Below are 21,047 nucleotides of genomic sequence, written 5' to 3'. Positions count from 1 at the left end.
ACACAACACACACACGTCCCACCACACACACTATACACATACACCTATATACCACATACCGTCCCCATACCCCACCATACACAATACACACAACATGTCCCACCACACACACTATACACACACACCAATATACCACATACCGTTCCCATACCCCACCATACACAACCATATAAACTCATCCCCACCACACACACTATACACATATACCAATATACCACAACCATCCCCATATACAGCCACACACACAAACACAGGTCGTTACCACCCATACACTATACATGGACACCAGCCTAGACACCCGACACCCCACGCACCAGCAAAGATCCCTCACATGACAACGTACTATACATATACTATATTCACACTTCACATCAGACACCTACAATCCACACACCAACATCCACACTCTATGAAACAAAACACATGCTCCACAAACATTAACGCCTTCACGGCACACAGCAACACACACTCCGCATACATACACCAACACAGCACAACCCACATTTCACAGCCCACAGCACACACCCATAGTCAACACATCAGCATCATATGAGCCAGTATCTACACATCCCACAAACCAACACCCCCACACCACACCTAACATATACCAACATTCCTACGTACATCCCACCCACATCACAGTCCCACTCACACCCCCGAAGCACAGACTCTGGTGTGAAAACACAGGGGAGGAAAGAGGCCTACTGTGGGTGGCATGGGGCTTCCTGCAGAAAGACAGCAGCACGATCACTCTCAGAGACCAGTCGTCCCCCATCACAAACAGGCTGCTCCTCCGTACCCCAGGTTAGAAATAGGACAGTTTTCGAGGCCACTAAGTCCCAGTGGGTGAGACTGAACAGGTTACTCCACCCCTGGGAGTGGAGGGCCTCTCATCAGGGAAGTGGGGTTACAAGGCCTTCTGCAGAGGGCCTGGTACACTAGGCATGAGGCCAGTGGGCACACAGTGGTGCCTGGCACCTGCTGTCTCAGCCTCTTTCCACACTCTGGGCCTTCCTTAATCTGTTTACCTGCAGAAAAGGTGGGTGGAAAAGAGGAACAGGAACCCCTAAAAGGTGGAGGTGGGGCCTCAGCAGAGAGGGAGCAAACAGCAATATCTCCTGACGGGGTGTTGGGCTCACGGGTGTTCTGGGCTCAAGGTCCTTTCTCATTCCTTCCCTCCCACCAGACTCCCACATCCTTGGGGTGTGGACAAACAGCCCTGATCAGGAGGCAGATGCAGTGGACAACGTCAGAGAAGGTGCTGAGTGGCCTCTGACCCCACACCAAGGTTTCCTCATAGATGGCTTGAGCTTCCCTAAGTTTCTCGGACTAGAAGCTGGCACAACACCTGTCAGGAGTGGTCAGTTACAGGGAAACAAAAGCTAGAATTCCCTCCGGAAGCACAGGGCTACTGGTCAGCGTGTCAGCTCTGAAATCCAAAGATGCCTGCACTCTTAACCCATGTTCTGCACAGAGCAAGTCACTTCCTCCCTTCTCCACTCTTCCTCCCCACCCACAGCTTATGCTCAAGGCAGGAACAGCATCAGGACCGTTGGTGCCTATGAGAATCATGGACCATGAGGGGCAGGGGTAGTGAGGAAGTGTTCCTCAGTCTCTGAGGGGAAGAGGTTAGCCAGTATTTCCTGGGCAAGTATTTGATATTTGAGGCTTTGTGGATCATCCAAGCTCAGTCACTCAATCCTATGGATGGGTTCGGCCACAAAAGAATGTGTATACATGTGTTTTATTAAAACTTTTCTGAGAAAAACAAGTGGCGGGTCACAGCTGGTTACTGGTGCAGAGCTGAACTTCCCCAGGCCCCCCTCGATTTCTCAAAGCACTAACAGTCCTCCTGAATCTCTGCAGGCGGGTTTCTCCTGAGAGTCTGCTAGGCAGGCACCATCCGAGCACTGAAATGAGAAACCACTCAGCCGGGTCACTGTCACTCCAAACCGAGAAAAGACCAAAGGGTAGATGGCGGGGCAGGAGAGGAGGCAGCTGGGCTCTCAGGGGCCCACCTTGAAGCTAAAAGGTGGACTGAGGGGCCCGGCGGCTGCGGGCCAGTCCCATCCTCAGAGATAGATGCTCTCTGGATCCTCATGCACCAAACAGACCTCACCACCTCCCGGGCCTGGCTCTTGAGAACTTAAAGAAAAGAAAAGAAAACCCAAATGGTGAAAGGTTTCTGCTTGGTTGAACAGCCTGTCCCACTGTGAGCAGCTATGAGGAAGGAAAAAAATAAACAAGAACGGCTGTGGTTTTCTAAGCAGCTGAGACACCTCTTCTATGGCGTCTCACTGCAGGCCCCCAGAGGGACAAGAGGACAGGCTCTGCGATGGCGTCTCACTGAACAGGACAGGCTCTGCGATGGCGTCTCATTGTGGGCCCAGAGAGGGACAACCGGAGCCACTGTCATCGCTCTGACAGGGCACTCCAGGGACATGCCCGAGGCCACACAGGTGTTCAGGCAGAGAACTCCTGCACTGTGTTCCTTCCTTCACACGACATCCTGCCTCTTCTCACCCTACCTGGGGCCACAGGGGCAGAAGGGAGAGAGATCACGGTCACCCCTGCTCCTGAGGGGATGAGGGGCCCTCACCACACCGCTCTGGAATGCCAGTGGAGGACTAGGCCCAGCTCAGCTTCCAAACGGAAGCCCGGGCATAGTTCTGGTAAGACCAGGCTGTAGGGTTAAAGGAAAGAGCCGGTGCTCCGGTTCGAAGACCTCAGGGCCTGACGCTGTCTCTTGGACAGCCATCTCTCCACCTCAAAGGGAAAAGCCTTAGGCGTCACTTGGGTATTCACTACACACATTCTTGTCCTAAAGGTTTCAAGGGGCCTTTATACTGATTTAGCCACTGACTTGTCACTTGTCCCACAGTCCCAGGCTCTGTCCCACCTGCTCGATCCCTGTCATTCCTTGCCTCAGGGCCCAGTTCAAGGCCCACCATCTCCAGGAAGCCTGCCCCACTGCACAAACCCACCCCAAAGTGCTACATCTGCTGGACCTGTGTCCCCCTGTGGGAGTGTCTCAGCACCATCCCCAACCGTCCCTACACCCCAAGAGGAACTAGGGGGAAAAAAAAGTAGAAACTCAAGGCCATACAGTAGCATGAACTACAGGGCATCACTTTACCACTATTGTTTAAGAAAGAAAAATATTCCTACACACCTGTACACAGAAAACCATGATACATCAAATGAGACATCTGTTTAGAGCAGGGTCCACACCCCGTAGAAGGTTTTCTGTAAAAGGCCAAATACTAAATGCTTAGTCTCAGTCCTACTGTTGTTGCTATTATGCAGCTATTGGGCAAAGCAGAGAAGGATACTAAACATAATATTCAAAATATTTTAAAGAAATAAACCAAAAAGAGATTTTAAAAAGCAATGAAAACAGGCCCCTGGTCAAAGGGCTATAATTTGTCAATTCCTGATTTAAAGTTCAAATATGGTATTGTTATTTTCCTTTTTTTAAATGTCTTTTTGTTTTTAAATTTCCCCCCCCCCCAACACACAACATGTAAACCAGGACTGATGGGAGGAAATAAATAAACTGCGTAAGTGTGTTTTTTCAATATACACACAGTTCTGTACACATAAACATATCGTTCACCTCAGAAGCAAGGACGGGGAAACGTGGTCTGACAGGCTTCAGGCGTGCTGTCAGGAGGAACCAGTTCTTAGAAAAAGGCATCATGTGGGCAAGGGGGTGGGTCAGAGGAAGACCCTGACCGCAGTGACTACAGCAGTGGGCCTGAGCCGGGTGCAGACAGGGCAAGGATCAGGCCTGTTGCTCACTGGGTCGCTGTGAGTCATAGCTGCCTTGAAAGCACCTAAGGACAGCAGTGACTCTAAGAAAACGAAGCGGTCCTGGTGGCACAGTGTATAAGGGATGGGGCTGCTAACTGAAAGGCCAGCAGTTTGAATCCACCAGCTGCTCCGTGGGAGAAAAGCGGCAGCCTATTCCATAAACATTTACAGGCTTGGACGTAAAGAAGGGTCCCTGTGAGCTGGAAGAGGCTTGACAGCAGGGGCTCTGGTTTTAGTTTTTAAGAAAGACGAAAATATAAAACACTCAGATACCATATGTTGCCAATCACACCAGCAGAGCTCCCGAAAGCCTGGTAACGTGTAGTGTTGGGAAACACCATCTATCCCCGGAAGACTCGACACTGGGCCGGCCTCCACCGGCACAATCTGTGAGGCCCCGGCAGCACCACCAGGAAGGCAGGCAGAGGGGAGTGAAGATCAAGAAACAGATGAGCTGCGTAAAGGGAAAGGCTAAGGGGCGCTTACTGGACAGTGTCATCAATCACGTGAATCAATGGCAATTAGTGTTACAAAAGAAAATGCCTAGGAATGATAGGATGAAAAACTACTAACCTTTGTGAACCTTCAAGCAAATTAAGAAACAACAACAAACTATCAGTGCTCATACCTGCTAACCAAGACGTTTGCTACGCGGGAATCCATCATATGGAAGACTGTGAAATAATGGATAGGAAAAGTATATATGGACTCTGGGGCGTGTTTAAAAGAAAAACACCTGGAAGTACTCCAAAGGTTTATCAACAGGAAACTAGTAAAACAAAGTACTGTCCACTTCTACCATGGGATCTGGTATACAGTCACCTAGAAGAAAAGGGAGCTTTCTAAGTCGTAATATGGAATAATCTCCAAGGTACTGCAGCAAGTTAAAAAGACAAATGGAAAAAAAAAAAGACAAATGGGTACGGTATTCCTAACATCCTCTTGTCTCACTGATGCTGCGTCAGAACGGACCTTGCAGCAGGTGGTCAGAAGCACAGCAGGCGACTGCCCATCTTTCTCCTGGGGGGCCGCTGGTGGATCCAAAGAATTAAAAAGGGTGAAGCAACACAATTTCCTACAGACGATGTCTCAAAAGGGGGCTCTGGTGGCTGGCTGGTCAGGAGTTGTCTTGCCAACCCAAAGTCAGATGGTAAGATAGGAATTTCCTTCCGTGTGACTTACAGCTTCTGAAAACCCACTGGATGGTCAGCTATGAGCCAGTCTGACCCAACAGTATATAACAACAACATGCTACCAGAGTTCTGTTTATAGTGAAAAGGAAAAATGATCTGCATATACGTGCCTAGAGATGCTAAGGGTGCTCTCTGGGATAATAGAGAAGATTGTGGAAACACTGCTTACAAAGCACCTTGGAGGCTGGGAGATGGAACCGAAGAGAAGACACCGGAGTGTCTAGTCTCTCACATGTGTTTAATTTGGTGCCGTGTGTAAGAACCACCCATTTCTAAGAAGTTAAATTAAGAAAATAAGTGAAACAAAATAAACTATTCCAAAACAAGATATGGGCTTCAAAGAACTGCAGTCACTTGAAAGGCGGCTCTGCGATCCTGGCCCTCGGTCTCCTCGTCTGTTTGTTCAGGTGAGGGAAGAAGTGTGCAAGAGAGAAGTCCTGCAGTGACGGGCTGCATCCATTAGCTTGCCCAGGTGGCCGCACGGCCTCAGTAGCAGAGGAGGATGTGGTGACACAGAGTACGGAGATGAGGGGCACACGATGTTGGCTAGAGCGACCTGGAGGAGACCTTGCCCACTGGTGAAGGCCTCCCCACCAGGAAGGCTGGTTGTCTATAGAGATACCTCAGAGCCACTGTACCTGCACCGTCCTCATTTTGTACCTTCCCCCCGCCTCTCCCCACCACCACGACTGCCCACCACACACCACCCAGCAACCACGTCCTGCTGGCTGCCCAACTGGAACAGTCACACTGAGCTGTTACTGAAGGAGAGGAACCCCTTCAACCAAGGAGATGTGATGAAGGAAAGTATTCATTCAAGAAAAAAGGCTCGAGTCTGAGGTAAACAAGTATTCCCCAGAGCGCCCCCGTCAGCACTCAGGACAACAAGCTTTTCGGTGAACTCAACAGCAGCAATCACACCCCAAGAGGATGCCAACCTTTCTCTTCACGACACTTCATCCCACCACTCCTCAGAAGCTGGAAGGGGCAGGAATCAGCCCTTATGTTGGGGTTTTTTGACAAACAAAGGCCCAGAGAAGCTAAATGACACATCGCAGACACCAAAGACCAAAACCAGATGAGCATCGCACTGGCCCGGCTCACGGTCTTTTGTTCTTTCCACATCATTTCCAGGCGTCCAGAGCTCGCCATGTAACAATAACAACTCAGGAGGCTTCCCTCCAAAGCACATGCCGGCTTGACTGCTTCAGGAGCTTCCTGAAACTTGGCCTTTCTCACCAAAAGTGCCTCTCACACACCTCGGGACTGATAAGAGGAGACGCAAAGCAGCCTCCGTGTGATCCTGTCAAGAGAGCATGCTCACACTCACGTCGGAAAGGAGGGAGGCCAGACTAAACAGAATGGCCAGGGCAAGTGCCCAGAGAGAAAGGTCCGGGTGCGCAAGACCTACCCCCTTTTCAGGTTGGTCACGTAGGCGCTCTGAAGGGCGGCTTCCAGGAAGTAGGTGAGCTCATAGTCAGGCGGGTGAGAGACTTTCAGATGCCTCGACGTGGTGTTACTGGTTGTCTAAGGAGGGAAACACAGAGACAGTCCCTTGTCATCAAGTTCTGGGAGGTGAGGAGATGAGGGTTCTCTGCCACCTCAGAGCACATGATTCTGACAAAATTCAGCCTAAGTTGATAGAGTTTAAAACACATATATACATATAGAATGTCTTTCCCACTCAAATGCGGGATGTTCTCAAGCTCCACACGTAAAGCTGTTAAACCATCATTAAACCAAACCTAATCCACTGTCACCAAGTGTATTCCAGTCCATAGGCTGTCCCTACTGGACAGAGAACTGCCCCGCAAGGTCGTCAAGGCTGTCATTTTTATACTACCTCATCTTTTGTCTGTGGGGAAGCAGACAGGTTCAAACCGCTAACCTTTGGTTAACCTGGAATGCCTTTCAACAACCATAGAGCTTTATAAACTCACCAATCTTTTAAACCCTACCAGAAAAAAAAAAAAAAAAGAAAAAGCCACTGAGTCAGTTTCAGCCGTTGGGTGCCTATCAGCTAATCAGAGCTGAACCTAAAGGGGTTTTCTGAAGGCCTCGGAGGGCTGTGGTCTTTCAGGACCAGAGCACCAGGCTTTTCTTAAGAGGTACCTCTGAGCAGTTCAAACCATTACATTGGACATTTGACCATTTCTGCATCCCATGGGGATGCCTACTTAATCCTTAAAGTGACCTTATCAAGCAGGACACTTCATCATCCCTGTTTGGGATCACTGAGGCAGAAAGAGGTGGTCTTAACTGCCCCATGTCCCAAAGCTGGGGGGCAGAGGTAAGCAGTCCTAGTTAGACTGCTAACTAAAAGGTCAGCAGTTCAAATCCACCGGCCACTCCATGGAAGAACGATGCGATAGCCTTCTCTTCTGTAAAGGCCGTTAGCCTTAGAAACCCTATGGAGCAGTTGTGTCCAGCCAGGTTGCTCTAAGTAGGAATTAACCTGTGAGGGGGCGGGGGGGGGTTTATTTCATACCATGGGTGATGGAGAAACTTGGTCTTACCTACTTTAGGCATGATGTTGGGGGTGGGGCCAGTCCTGGAAAAAGACATCATGCTGAGAAAGGGAGAAGGTCAGAGAAAGAGAGGAAGACTCTCAGAAGGATGGACAGACACAGGGACTAACAACAGGCTTGGGTATAACAGAGACGGCGAGGATGATTCAGGGCAGGGCAAGGGTCTTACCTCAGAAGGTCACTATGGTCCTACTGGACTTGATGGCCCCTGACCACCATGACTCTGAGTATGAAATTATAGGATAGACTGAAGTGTTCAGAACACTACCCATCACAGAGATGGGTATCCAATGGTCGCCCTACATTTGTGGACTGCAGCTGTTTGGCCTCCTCTCAAATGTAACTCAGAAAAACAAAAGTGGGGATTATAATCCTGGTGGACTGCTAACAGAACGTCCACCGCGGGGCAGCAGATGGGCGATGAGAAAGTTTCAGAACATGTGAGACCTTGCTCTATGGCAGCTTCCAAAGAGCTTGGGGAACAGTTCCACATTCCCCAGGCGGGAATTTCTGGGGCAGGAGGACGGAGGTGAGAGGTTCTTGAATTCCAAGAACCAGCCTGTCTCGACCAGTTCCAAGGTAAGATGTCATCTCTCTTTTAATTGGGGATAAACATGACATCTATGATTTCATCTCTGCAAACCTATGTATTCCTCATCTTCTAATGAGGTATAAACATGACACCTCTCTCTCAGAGCTGTTCTGAGGAGCAAACAAGCTAATAGGAACAGACTGAGCTGTCAAACTTGGTTATGTAAAGTCCCCCAGACAGGCTCCAGGTTCCTCACAGGCAGCATGCATACATTTGTCAAGAACAGTGTTCTGGCAGTAATGAGTCTTCTTCTAGCAGAAGAACTGATGCCTTTGAGCTGTGGTACTGGAGAACTCAATACCCCCCAGACTGCCAAAAGAACAAACAGGTGTGTCTTGGGAAAAGTGTAGCCAGAGTGTGTCTTGGAGGCAAAGATGGCAACACTTTGTCTCACATACTTTGGGCATGTTGCTAGGAGAGGCAATTCCTTGGCGAGGGGTATCACGCTTGGAAAGGTGATGAGATGCAAAGGAAAGGAGGGTCCTCAACCGGGTGCACTGACAGCGACTGCAGCAAGGGGACCAAGTGCGACAGAAATGATGAGGAAGGCACAGGACAGAACCAGATTCGGGCTTCTTGTTCACATGGTCACTGTGAATCACACTCAACTTGATGGCACCGAACAACGACTAGAGTCATTTTTCCAACCATGGAAGTGGAGCACCATCAAGAGAGGTGCCTCTTCCTGACTCGCATAAAAGTCCTCTGGATGGAAAGCACCCCAGTGTTGTTAAGTGGCACGGAGGGAGCTAGGACCCACGGTGACCCCATGAACAGATCTGAACCTCACTCTATCCTGTGCCATCCTCACTGACACACAGTGCTCGACCCCACTGTTACAGTCACCACGTTAGTCCATCTCGTTGAGGGTCTTCCTCTCTCGCTGTGACCTGCCACTTTTCCCAAGGACTAGCCCCTCCTGACAACACGAGTAATGTACGTGAGACGATACCCCACCATCAGCTCGCTATGCAACACGGCAGCTATGCGCACGGAGCTATTATTCCCAGCTCACCTTCTCCAACTCCTGCAGGAACACCTGGGCAATCCAAGAGGCCCTCTCGAAGCAGGTGATGACGTCCTCCTCTCGCTCTGACAGGCGGTGGCAGGAAGCGATGGAGTTGGGGAGGCGTTCCAGGGAGAGGCCTGTGGGAGGAGAACACCTCAGACCTGCCCTGCTCAGGGACCCCACTCCAGGCCCTTCCCACAGCCCACGGTGGGCTCATCCAAGGAGACATTTGCCTGGAGCAGTCAGCGGGAGGCAGAGGTCTTCGGAGAGGAAGGAGGAAGCTAAAGCAAAGGTGGTGTTAGCGGAGGCTAGGATCAAGCGATGGGGCGACAGATGGCATTCACTCCCCAAATGCGGAACCAGGCTGTGTCAGCCCAACATCCAACTCCTCCCTGTCCTTCCAGGCCAACTCCCCAGGAACCTGTTCCAGATCTTTCCTTCCAATGGTTAGACAAAAATTACCCACACTCAAGACACTCATTACTTTCTATACTGACTGGTATACGTGGGCAAAACCTTAGTGTAGCAGCTGCACACAACAGGAGCTGGAGCGACACAGCGTTTGATATGCACTCTTCCAAAACACCAAACCACTTGTACCTTACGTGTGTCCGAGTCTCCACCATATTCTGGTTACGGACTCTGCTGTTGGGTGCTGCCAAGTTGACTCTGTCTCATGAGCCCATGAGCGGATCAGAACCTCGCCCCACCCTGCTCCAAGCTCACCATCTCCGCCACTGTGCCGGTCCATCTTATTCGAAGTCTGTCTTTCTCTGACCCACTACCTCCTCCAAGGAGTGGTCCCACCTATCAACCGGCCCAAAGTATCAAAGTACGTGAGACAGTTTCCCCATCCTCGCCTCTAAGGAGCACCCTGACGGCAGTTCCTCCAAGACAGAACTTGTTTGTTCTTTCGGCAGCCCAAGGGGTGCTCAATACTCTTCGCCACCACAATTCCAAGGCATCAATTCCTCTTCTGTCATTTTATTCATTGTCCACCTTTTAGATGCATAATAAAAATCAACTGAAATGGCTTCAACCAAAGCACGCCTTAGTTTTTAAAATGATACCGTTGCTCCTTAGCCCTTTAAAGAGATCTTTGACAGCAGATGTTCTGGATGCAACACATCTTTTGATTTCTGCTGAAGCCCTGGCTGTTGATTGTACATCCAAGCAAGACGAAATCACCGACAACTTCAACCTTGTCTCCATGTATCATGATGCTGCTCTTTTGCTGTGTTTCATGTTAAGGCTTTGATTACACTGGAGAGAATCTTGGTGGAATCATGCACACTAAGTGCCCAGAAAGAACAAAAGCATACAATAAAACTTTCATTTTATTATCTTGACCGGAATGTGGCTAGAAATGGGAACTCTAAATGTGCTGCTAGCCAGACTTCAGAAGAAAACGATGAGCATGTGGTTGGATGCTACAGAGAAGGTGCTGTTTGCGTTCAGTGGCAAAGAATTAGCCTGAGTTATGTTCGAACCTGTGGAAGGAGGAATTTGTAGAGATGACATTAGATATTCGGTTTAGGAGAATTCCAAGCAAGATCTCAAAGGTTTTCTCCTTGCTGCTTCCAGTAAAACACAGAAGGAAAGAAACAGACGTAAACTGTGCAAAATGACACCAGAACTTAACCACTTGGGAAATTCTGGTGCACAAAGGAAGGAAATGGGGCCTGGAAAAATCTCCATCTTTTATTCAAAAGATTAAGCCAGTGACTGATGGATCTGTGCAAGCAGCACAGCAGAGACAGAGATGTACGAAGAAGAGGAGAGGAAAGGCTGGCCTCCTGGAATTCTACGGGCAGGACAAGGCTGTCTCGGTGCCCAGAGCCGAAACCAAAGGAAACAGCTCCTGACACACAGTGACCCTCTGTCGGGTTTCTGAAGCTGAAGATCTTTACTTGAGGAGACTGCCGGTCTTTCTCTCTCAGAGCATCTGGTGGACTTGAACTGCCAACTTTTTGGTTGTTGTTAGGTGCCTTCAAGCTGACAACAACACACAGCAATTCTATGAACAAAAGATCTGAAGCCTGTTCTAGGCTGAGTCATGCGCTCAATCTTTGATACGCTATAACCCACTGTTATGGTCACTGTGTCAATCCATTTTGGGGGAGTCTTCCTCTCTTTCCCTGAACCTTCATCTTTCCCAGCAGGGTGGCCTTGAATCTCATTTCATTCACAAGCTAACGCCACTGTGAGATTATTATTTTCATGATATAGGTGAGAAAGCACTCAGCACCAGGACATAAATCAATCCTGCATTCTGGTCGCCGAGAGATTCTTGAGAACTGCTGCTGCTCAACACACTCCGGCAGTCCCCACCGCTCGAGGTCAAGGTCCACCACGCTGCTGGCCCCATTCCAGGCCTTCCAGACCCAGTCCCTGCCACCTCTCCACATGTCCACTTATTCCATTCATGCCCAACGTCCCAGCTCCAGACGCGTGGTGGGGAGCTACCTCTCTGACTTTGTTCAAGCCCCTCTTGCCTAAAATGTCCCCCAAGTCCACTGAAAGTACTGCTCACCTAAGACACGGCTGCACTGTACCTTGCTGAGCAGAGCCCCTCCTGGCCGGATTAACTGTCCACTGCCGGCTCTATGCCCTGGCATCTCCTGTACCTATTCCAATCTCATCATGCCCCACACCTGTTTCTGCAACCAGAGTAGACACTTGAGTGGCACCTGCCTGGCCTCCGTCACCTTTCTACTACCTGGCACACAGTAGGTACTTAAGCACTGGCCGGCTAGACAAAAACCAGCAAGCCTGATCAAGCCTGAGAAAGTACAAAGTGCTTTGCAAACACGAGGTAAGGAACTACTACTGCTTTTCTTGGTGAGCGTCCAACTCACATGGCTCTTTGACCTTGACCCTTTGCCAGGCAGGGATGTGAGCAAGTTCAAAGGTCAGGGGGGCTGGGGGACAGAAGGTGGCTTGCTCAATACAAAGCCTCCATGACCCAGGTCACCAAGTGTCAACGTGTCCCTGCCAGATGACTCATGACTGGGGGGAAGGGGGACAGATGCCGGAACAGAAACAGAGAAGACACAGAAAGAGGGAAGCAGGCAGGTGGCTGGCTGCTCATGGGAGTGGCCTGTCTATAGGAGGGCAGGACAAACAACCACAGAGCACGGAATCCGGTCAACTCCAGAGATGCAGCGTGGACTTGATGTAGCATAGGCAGACGTGCTGCCTACTGGGTTCCCTTGTCCCCCCTCAGGGTCCAGAACTGGGATGGGCAATGCCAGGGCACTGGACGTCTAGGCTGCCAGTGGGCGTGCTCACTGCAAAGCCGTGAACTCAATTGTCTTCAGGACCACCACTGTCCCTGAACTCCACCTGTCCTCCCAGCAACCCTCAGGCATCTTCCCACCATCGTGCTCCAAGAATTCTACATTCTACCGACTCTCCTCAAAGACAAAGCAAAACCACCTCCTGGCTGAAGCTCTCCTACCCAAGTTAAGCTTCCCTCCCTCTGGGCTCTGGTGACCCAGTGGTGAGGAGTTGCGCTGCCAACCCTAAGGAACACGGTTTGAATCCACCAGCTGCTCCAAGGGAGAAAGATGGACAGTCTCCTCCCTTGTTAATTCACAGCCTCCGAAAACTCGCTGAAAGGTGAGCCATGAGTTGATTCTGACTCGACAGTAATGAACCACCACCTCCTCTGAGCTGGCGGAACATTTCCAGCTGCATCTCCGATGGTTCACGCCTTTCCCTGCACGATAATCACCTTCTCTGTCATCTGTGGCTGACCTCTGTAACCCACTGACAGCTGGGAGCCGAGCATACTGTGAGCAAGTGGGCACATGGACATATTCATTCAGATGGGGTGTAAACAGTGGGGCTCCCCCTCTCCATCGAAAAAGTGGTCCTTTACTGGGCCGTCCAGGTCCACACCAGGAACAACTTAAAGGCATACACACATTACCTGAGTTAGTAATGCAACTCCCCGTAGACGATGGCACCAGTATTCCAAGGTATGTATGTTTGAAAACAACAGAAGATAGTTTATGTATCTGGCCAAGAAAGGGAAGAACTCCAGGACTCACTTAGTAGACAGCCCTCTGGGTTTTGGGTTTCCAGGAGGGCCTTTTACCACGCATGGTGCAGCAGCCTTATTCCGAGAAGGAGCCGTGGGAGCCTAGTCCGGAGACAGTCATGCTGCTAAGCCCCAAGGGCCTCCTCTCGAGGTTCAAATCCATCAGCGGCTCCGACGCAGAATGAGGGGCAATCTCCTCTCCTGTGATTTACAGTCTCTGAAAACCCACTGGCGGGTCTGTTATGAGTCAGCTCTGACTAGATGGCAATGAGCTGACAGGATCCAAGGATGGAAGAGAGAGGAAGCTGTGCTCACATCTGAAATGTCATGAAAAAATTTTAAAAAAGGGCTTCCTCTTCAGTTTCCTATAAAATGGGAACAGGAGTGCTCACTTAGGCAGCACATATACCCTGACTGGACCAAAACAGGGAAGATTAGCATGGCCCCTGTGCAAGGATGACACGCAAATTCATGAAGCATTCCGTATTTATATTAAAAAATGGGCGTAGTAATATCTACTCTAGAACTATCAAGAAGCCTGAGTAGAAGAAAAAAAGTTATTCTTGATAAATAATAGTTGTGCCTATAATTATTTAACAGAATGTGAACTCTACAAGGATGGAAATGTTGGTTTACACTGTCCATTGCTGTAGTCTCAACACTTAGAATGATGGCTGCACGGATTAACTGCTCAATATTCACTGATTACGGAATCTTTTTTTTTAAAAAGAGGGTCCTTGGAGAACTCAAACTCACTCTGAAATTTTTATAAAATACTAAGAAATTAAAAAATAACAAACTTGGAGGAAAAGCAAAAGGCGGCTAGCCATGAGGAAGTATGCAATGTGCAACTTCACTGATGGGCATGTTCTGAAAGATGCACAATTAATTCCCATTAATTAGTTCCGGTGGGAACTCTTGTGGGGGGACTGAAACCGTTTTTATTTTTATTGGGGTGCTAGTTTCATGGGGATTTAAATTTGTCAAACCCATCAAATTATCCACTGCATGTATTTGCATCTCACTGTACACAAATAATAGTGTGAAGGTATTTCTGAAAGGAAGCAATTATGAGTCCAGAGCACTAAACGATCAAAGCATTAGGGACTATTTTCACTGCAATAATCCTTCTATAAAATAATGTCCAACATACATAAGACCATGAAGCTCCTGGACTGGCATGGCTTTTCCTAAGCAAGACCAGTCAGTCAGTCGTGTGGTTTTGCTCTTGGAAGGGATTTTTGGCTTTCGGTCTGATCTGAAACCAAACTGCAGACACTGACCCATGAAGTCCTTCTGCCTCTGAACAGTGTGCTTTTCTGCCCAAGTGACCGAATCCCTCGACTAGATTCAAGAGGGAACCGGCCGCTCAGCACTCAATGGCCCCGGTGGCTGTAATGGACCCTGTGTGGGGAGTCCAAGGCAGTGCCTCGAGGTTCCAACCGGCAGATGAAGCATTTTCTCTAAAGACAGCCAGCCTTGCTAGTGAAGAAGGCTTTGCTTTATTTTTTCCCCCTTCTAAATTTCTTGTTACTGAAAACATACAGAGCAAAACTTCACCATTTCAATAGCTTCTCCAAAGACAATTTAGAGTCACTCACATTCTCCGAGCTGTGCAACTATTCTCCTTCCCTGAGCTGTCCCTGCCTCAAGAGGACTGCTTTCTAATTAGCTCTGAACTCTGGGGTTTAAAAGCAACTGAACCTAGCAGAGCCCGGGGCTCCCTCCATCTGAGCTATGTCCCAGGAGTCGCAATCTCGGAGCCCTAGGCTCTGGACGGAGGTGCAGAGCACAAAGTTCCCCTACAACTGGACTGTCCAGGCGAGTGGACCACCCTCTTCTACTGACCCACCAGACAAAGGGCATGGGTCCCCACAGTGTCCACAGACGACTTCCTCACAGCACTGGGTAGAGCAGTATTCAGGCTTTGGGGGCAGCACCAAAAGCACAGATGTCAGCCCAGTAGAGATGTGACGAGGTGGGGAGAGCATGCTGTTTGCTGGGCACAAGGCACTGTGGAAATGACAGGGTTTCCATGAAGGGCTTCTCTTTTCCTCCCTCAGCAAGATGTTTGTGGCTTTTATGCCATTTCTGAATAAACAAACTAGAACAAGAGAAAATTAAGGACAGCCCCTTTCCCTGCATCAAACACAGGATAGATGACACACTTAAGCCCAGAGAACAAGGTGGCTTCCACTTCCCTCAAGCTTCCAGGCTGAGTCACAGCCCTCCCTCAGGACTGGGGAGCATCCCTCAGTCCTCAGCCAACTCCATCCCATTTCAGAGGAAGGCTGGGTCCTGTGAATGACAGCTCAGATGGTCACCGGAATAGATGGGTATCATGTCTTCTCAGGCTGCGGTAGAGGTGCAAGGCCGAAGCCGGCTCCTGACTGTTGAGCAAGAACAACAGATCCACACGGGAGACACTGTGCTCGGAACCCTACCATCCTCTCCACAGGCTCCAGCTCCCCTGGCTCCCTCCCTCCAGCCAGTTTCCTCAGAATCCCTGCTCAGACGGAACCACAGGACAGAAACCAACAGAAAAAGGCAAAGCTGTGACACAGCTCAACACACAGGAGCCTTCGCAAGCAGGCGAACCTAGAACTGGAGAAAATAAACTGACGAGTGAGTAGTTCTAGTTCACCCATGAGCTACTAACGGTTATCTTCCTCTGCTTCGATGCTGTCAGTCCCAACTCCATCTGTACCATGAGATGTGACCTATATTATCTCTAGAATTGTGTGCTGTCTAAAATTCAAAGCAGCAGAACCACAGGGTGCTGACAATCTCTGGCTGCCTGGGTTCAAACCTCAGCTCCACCACTTCTTTCAGGCCCTCAGATGAGTCACTGCACCTGTTTCAACCTCAACTCCTGAAATATAACGTGGGAAAGAAAACCCACTTGGAGGGTCTGTGAAAATTAGATGAGGGTATACCTGGAGAGGAGGGAAGGCTTAGTATTTATCTGAGGACTCTGATCTCCTGCTGCCACCATCCCCGTGCTCATAACATGTCATCAAGACCAACAGCCAGCCCTCCCCACTCCCAACTCCCATCCAAGGAAAACAGCATCGTGCAAGGTTTTGAGCACACGCAGGCAGGTCGACCAACATGCCAAGCGGGAGGGTGCAGTCACTGCAACAGGACAGGAAAGGCAGAGGGGAGCCAGGACAGGGGCTGCGTGCAGTCGGGGGTGGGAGCTCATACGGCCTACGCCTGGGTGGTTTGCACGGGGGCGCCCGGCGCCTTACCTCCCCTGCAGGGCCTCGGACCACCGCGACTGCGTCCCCCCAAGAAGCTGGAGGCATGCTGGAGAGAGTGGAGAGAAGGAGCAATATGTACTGAACCAGGAAGAAGACTGAGGAGGAAACCCAAGGAAGGAAGTCCACGGAAGAAGGGGATCCTAGGAGACCTGAGAGAGCCAAACCCCAGAAGATTATTTCACGGGAGCAGGGAGGAAGGGATGAAAGAGCGAGGGCAGAAGGCACCCAGAGAGTCTCCACCCTATGCAAGATGGTGCTGGGGCTGCCCAGACAGACAGCCTCAGAGGGTTTCCTGAGACACCACGAGCTCTTATCAATGGCCCGAGGATGCCAGAACAACCAACCAACCCTCCGAACTTCCACCAAGTGTCTCTGTGGTCACCAGGAGGGTGGGAGGGGCAGGGGACTTGTTACTGCTGGAGGGGCACTGCGTTCTTTTGAGGAAGCATAAAAGGAATTTGCAAATGGCTACACAGATGGCAAAGTAACTGCTGTCCCTGAATCGTAACTGCGAAGATCAGTGAAGGAGAAAATGATTCACCATAATTTAAAGAAAAAATCAGCCTCTACCACTGAGAGCTACGAAGGGTCTGCTGTACAGATGTCACAGTCACGCCTTCGGGGATCTGAGGGAGGCACCTGTGAGTGTGACAGAGAAGAGGGCGGGGGCTGAGAGGTCCTGCCTATTCCAAGGCTCGCCTATGCCCAAGAACGCAAGTCCGAGCCTTGACTGCATCACAAATCTCTGGGTGACTGTGGACAAGGAACTGAATTCCCTCTGGGTCTCAATTTCCTCATATCCAAGAGGAGCATATTCTTTTCTACAGCAAAACCGAGGGTGGCATGAACTCTATGCCCACATAGCCACAGGCACTTCCAGCCATTTCTCTGGGGGTCGGTTTGTGCATGGACATGGAGAGAATCAAACATCCTTGATTACTGGTATCAGAGGGGACAGAGGGACTCCTGGAACTCACATCTAGCCAGGACCACTCCATAGGGACCCTAATTTTAGGGAAGAGGTGCTGGAAGCACCAAATTAGGGAGAGGGTTTTCCTAACAATTCACACATGCTGGGTCCCAAGCGATCCATCCACAGTGGCCCTCCTAAAATGTTGACCTCACTAGCCTGAGTCCCCAAGATCCTGACCTAGGAACACTGTGAGCTCCTCCAGGCAAAAGCAGCTCCCTGAACCCACTTGGCGGGCTGGTCACAGCAAGAGCCAATGCCCAGCTCCCCGATACTAGACACCAGTAAGCCTCAGACACCAGAGGCACCCAGCCATTTCGGTAAGCCTTTCTCAGCCAGCTCCTACACGCTCACGGTAAACGGAGACGGCAAATTTACAGACGTGAACAGGGGCCCAGTGATGTGAGTCACCCAAAGGCACAAGGCTGGGTAACTAGGGGAGTGCGTGAGCATGAGGGTTTTGACAGCTCTACCAGATTGCGCCGTCATGGCTGGTACCCATCCTGGTTGACCAGTGTCTGGACACTACCCGGGGTTAAGTCTAGAACATGAGCCCTAGAAGGCAAAGTCCACCTCGGCAGCACCCTGCCCCACGGCTGCCCCCTGCTCCGGGCACCTGGGCGCTGGGGCATCACTCGCTGGATAGTGTGACGGAGAGTTAAGGGGAGCAGGGAGACAGGACCGCTACCTTTGATGACGAAGGCCTCCGCCAGCAGCCGCATCAGGTAGAGGGGCTTGTTCTCCATGGACATGTCGTCGATCCCCGCCCGGGCATACATGCTGATGGCATCGCGGTAGGAGCCCTCCAGGTAATGCAGCTTGCCCAGGATCAGCATGGCTTCTTGCAGGTACTGTGGCTGAAAGGACAAGGGTTCCTGCTGAGCCATGAGCCACACTGACCGGCTGCACACACTGCTAGAGCCCCCAGACCCTTCACTCCATGCTCCAGGCCCTGGTGGACAGCACAGCTCTGGAGGTAACCCTGGACAAGCCCTTAACCAGCTCCTGTGCGGGGGTCTCATGCCCCCACCCAAAGTCCAGGTGACTTCCAGACAAGCCTTGCCCCCTTTCCTGCTGCCCAGGGCTCCAGGTAGGCTGGGCCCCCGGAGGTCAGCCATTTCTCTGGAACTCACGGCAAGGGAGCTGGGGACAGAGCCAAAGGTGGTACAATTAGTCAAGTAAAATTGTACAGCGTACAATTTTTTTGTTGTTGTGTACTGTTGATCAGATCTGACTGGCACAGAAGGAGACTGCCCCTCCTTCTCCAGAGGAGCATCTGGTGGATTTGAATTGGGAATCTTTGGGACTGCAGCACAACTTCTTGCCACTAGGCCACCAGAGCTCCCAGGGATCCTCTTAAGGCAAATACCCACTTACAAATACATCATTCACTCACTCACTCATTGCTGTCAAGACAGAACCAACTCACAGCTGACCATCCATTGGGTTTAACTGAAGAAGACCCAACATCTTTCTCCCTTGGAGCCACCAGACAGCTGTGGCCTTTGAGTTAGCAGCGCGATTCTCTACAGGTCGAGCTCCCTCAATACCTTAGTAATTCAAGCTGGAACTCACTCCTACCTGAGCTTCCAACATGTTTTCTGAGACTGTAACTCACATGTGAGGACACTGCCCATCTTTCTCTAGAGCAGCAGCTGGGGGACTCAAACCACTTGCCTTGGACTGGCAGTGCCAGCTCCTTCCCCAGATCTCTGCCACCTAATCAGGGAGTACTCATACCTCCAACAGCAAGGCCGTGCCAGGAGTCTATACGAGTGAGAGAACGGAACCTGAAGGAGGTGGGAGGAGAAGGCTCAGACATCACCAGCTTGAGACAGAAGAGAGAAGGCCTGCCGGGCACCTCACCAGTCTTATCAGAAGTGGGGCAAAGTTCAGAAGCAAGAGGCCAGAAGTGCCTGTACTTACCTGCCTGGCCTCCTACTCTCCTAAGGGCTGCTTGTACCCATATCCCAGCCTCACTGAAGGGTCCTCAGGACCTGCTGGGCGGTCCAGGGAGTTCTGGTCTTCGCTGTGACACCTCCGCCAGCTCTGGTACTGCTCACCAGAACTGCCAGCTGCTGACGAGAGGGTCAGTGGGCCCAGCCATGGTCCTGGGCCAGCCCTGCCCCTCATTCACCCACCACTGAAAACCTGGATTCCTGTGTCCAGCTGGCCAACACCCTTTGGACTTGACTCTGGGCACCTCTCCTGCCACACAGGCATCCGTCATGTTCCCAATGTTCCTAGGAGTCACCACTCAGGGTCGCACTGTCAGCCTCTGTCCTAGCAGCAAGGGGTGGCCTCTAACTAACTGAAGGAGACAAGTATCCGGGGAAGCTGTACTCCAGGGGGACCTCCTCCACACCCCATGATCTATTAACGAAGCCAGCTAAGAGACACAAGGGACAGCGCCGCCACGTTCCTAGGCAGTGGAATTCTGCTTCCACACAGCTCCTTCTGGGCTGGGTAACTAGACCATCACCCTCTTTTGCCTTGGCTCACACAGGCCCCTATGTGGAACCTCCTCCCCTTCCCTTTGCCATACACAAATCCTTTTCCAGCCTCTGGGTTCTCCCAGGCCCAGCACATCCTCAAAGGAGCACCAGTGAGCTCCTTTCTGCTGAAACGATTCCCCACACCAAGAGGTGCACTCACTCGGCCCCGGCCGACAGTATGGAGCCTGGCTTCCTGCTCTCCTGATTAACTCGCAAATGCTCACGTTTTCAAGGGCATCTTCTGATCTCCCCAAATAGGCCACCCAACTGCCCAGGCCAGGACAGCTTCATGGCCTCAGAAGACACATACTACAGGCCAAACAAGCTGGACGATGGCTTTGCTGTTCTGCACCTCCAGGCCATGCACCCAAGTCCTTCCTGCTGGCATCATGGTTCCTCTGCTGGTGAGAGAGAGCTCAGAGGACGCACTCCCCACATCCACTGCAGTGATGCATGCTGAGGGCCCTGAGAGCCTTTGCAAGGCCAAGTCCGGAAAAGAGGTCCGAAAGGTTCTTGAGGAAGCAGCTGGGTAAATCCAGGGTAGGATTCACGTACGCGTGGCCGTCATGGCAAATCCAACTGATGGCTGAGCCTCCCGCGGGGTTCAGAGACGGGTGGATGGACGCTCTCAGGCTCACTGCACTGCAGTGGCTGGTTCACAGAGCCAAGCCCACTTTATCGTAAAGGCCGCCCCTATGACCTGAAGTCTTGGTTTTTTTTACCTTGTGATATCCTTTCCTTCATGGAGTGATGGCAAGAGGAGATAATGCAGTTTTGAAGTTTTGTTCAGTTTTTGCTTTTCTAAAGTCCCTGTTGTTGTTAAGTACCACTGAGCTGGAACTGACTCGGCTGGTCCTCCAACAGGTTTTCAAAGGCAGCAGACTGCATGGGAACTGAGTGTCGGTCATTCTCCCATGGCCCTTAGTTTGCAAAACCATCTCGCTGCACTCTGTGGAGCTTGTGCATTTGAACTGGAAACGCACATGGTCTGGAAGGATACTAGGTCAGTCTGAGGAATGTCAGCCATTGTTTCTGTGCCTCGATGTCCCTGTCAATTGATTGGGAAGAATGGCCCCATGTGGTAACGGGGTTGTTGCTAGGTGCCACTAAGACCCTATCTGAACCTTGTCCTCTCCTGC

At 50.8% G+C, this 21,047-nt stretch overlaps 1 protein-coding gene across 2 annotated transcripts in view; it reads right to left on the bottom strand.

Annotated features, from left to right (window-relative positions):
• TTC7A (tetratricopeptide repeat domain 7A) overlaps positions 1-21,047 on the bottom strand; it is a 127,277-nt gene that overhangs the window by 88,800 nt on the left and 17,430 nt on the right. For both annotated transcript variants that reach the window (XM_006880897.1, XM_006880896.1), the window contains exons 3-5: positions 18,102-18,270; positions 9,142-9,272; positions 6,418-6,533 (exon numbers count right to left, since the gene is read on the bottom strand). Coding sequence is in view for 1 of the 2 variants with exons in the window: in XM_006880896.1 (XP_006880958.1) it covers positions 6,418-6,533; positions 9,142-9,272; positions 18,102-18,270 (416 nt within the window). In the remaining variant the exon portion in view is untranslated. The remainder of the gene's footprint in view (positions 1-6,417; positions 6,534-9,141; positions 9,273-18,101; positions 18,271-21,047) is intronic.

This window comes from Elephantulus edwardii, unplaced genomic scaffold, assembly GCF_000299155.1.
Source record: "Elephantulus edwardii isolate Elephantulus edwardi_28Jun2011 unplaced genomic scaffold, EleEdw1.0 scaffold00011, whole genome shotgun sequence".
NCBI classification, from domain to species: Eukaryota; Metazoa; Chordata; class Mammalia; order Macroscelidea; family Macroscelididae; genus Elephantulus; species Elephantulus edwardii.
This window is presented reverse-complemented; position numbering and strand designations above follow the sequence as displayed.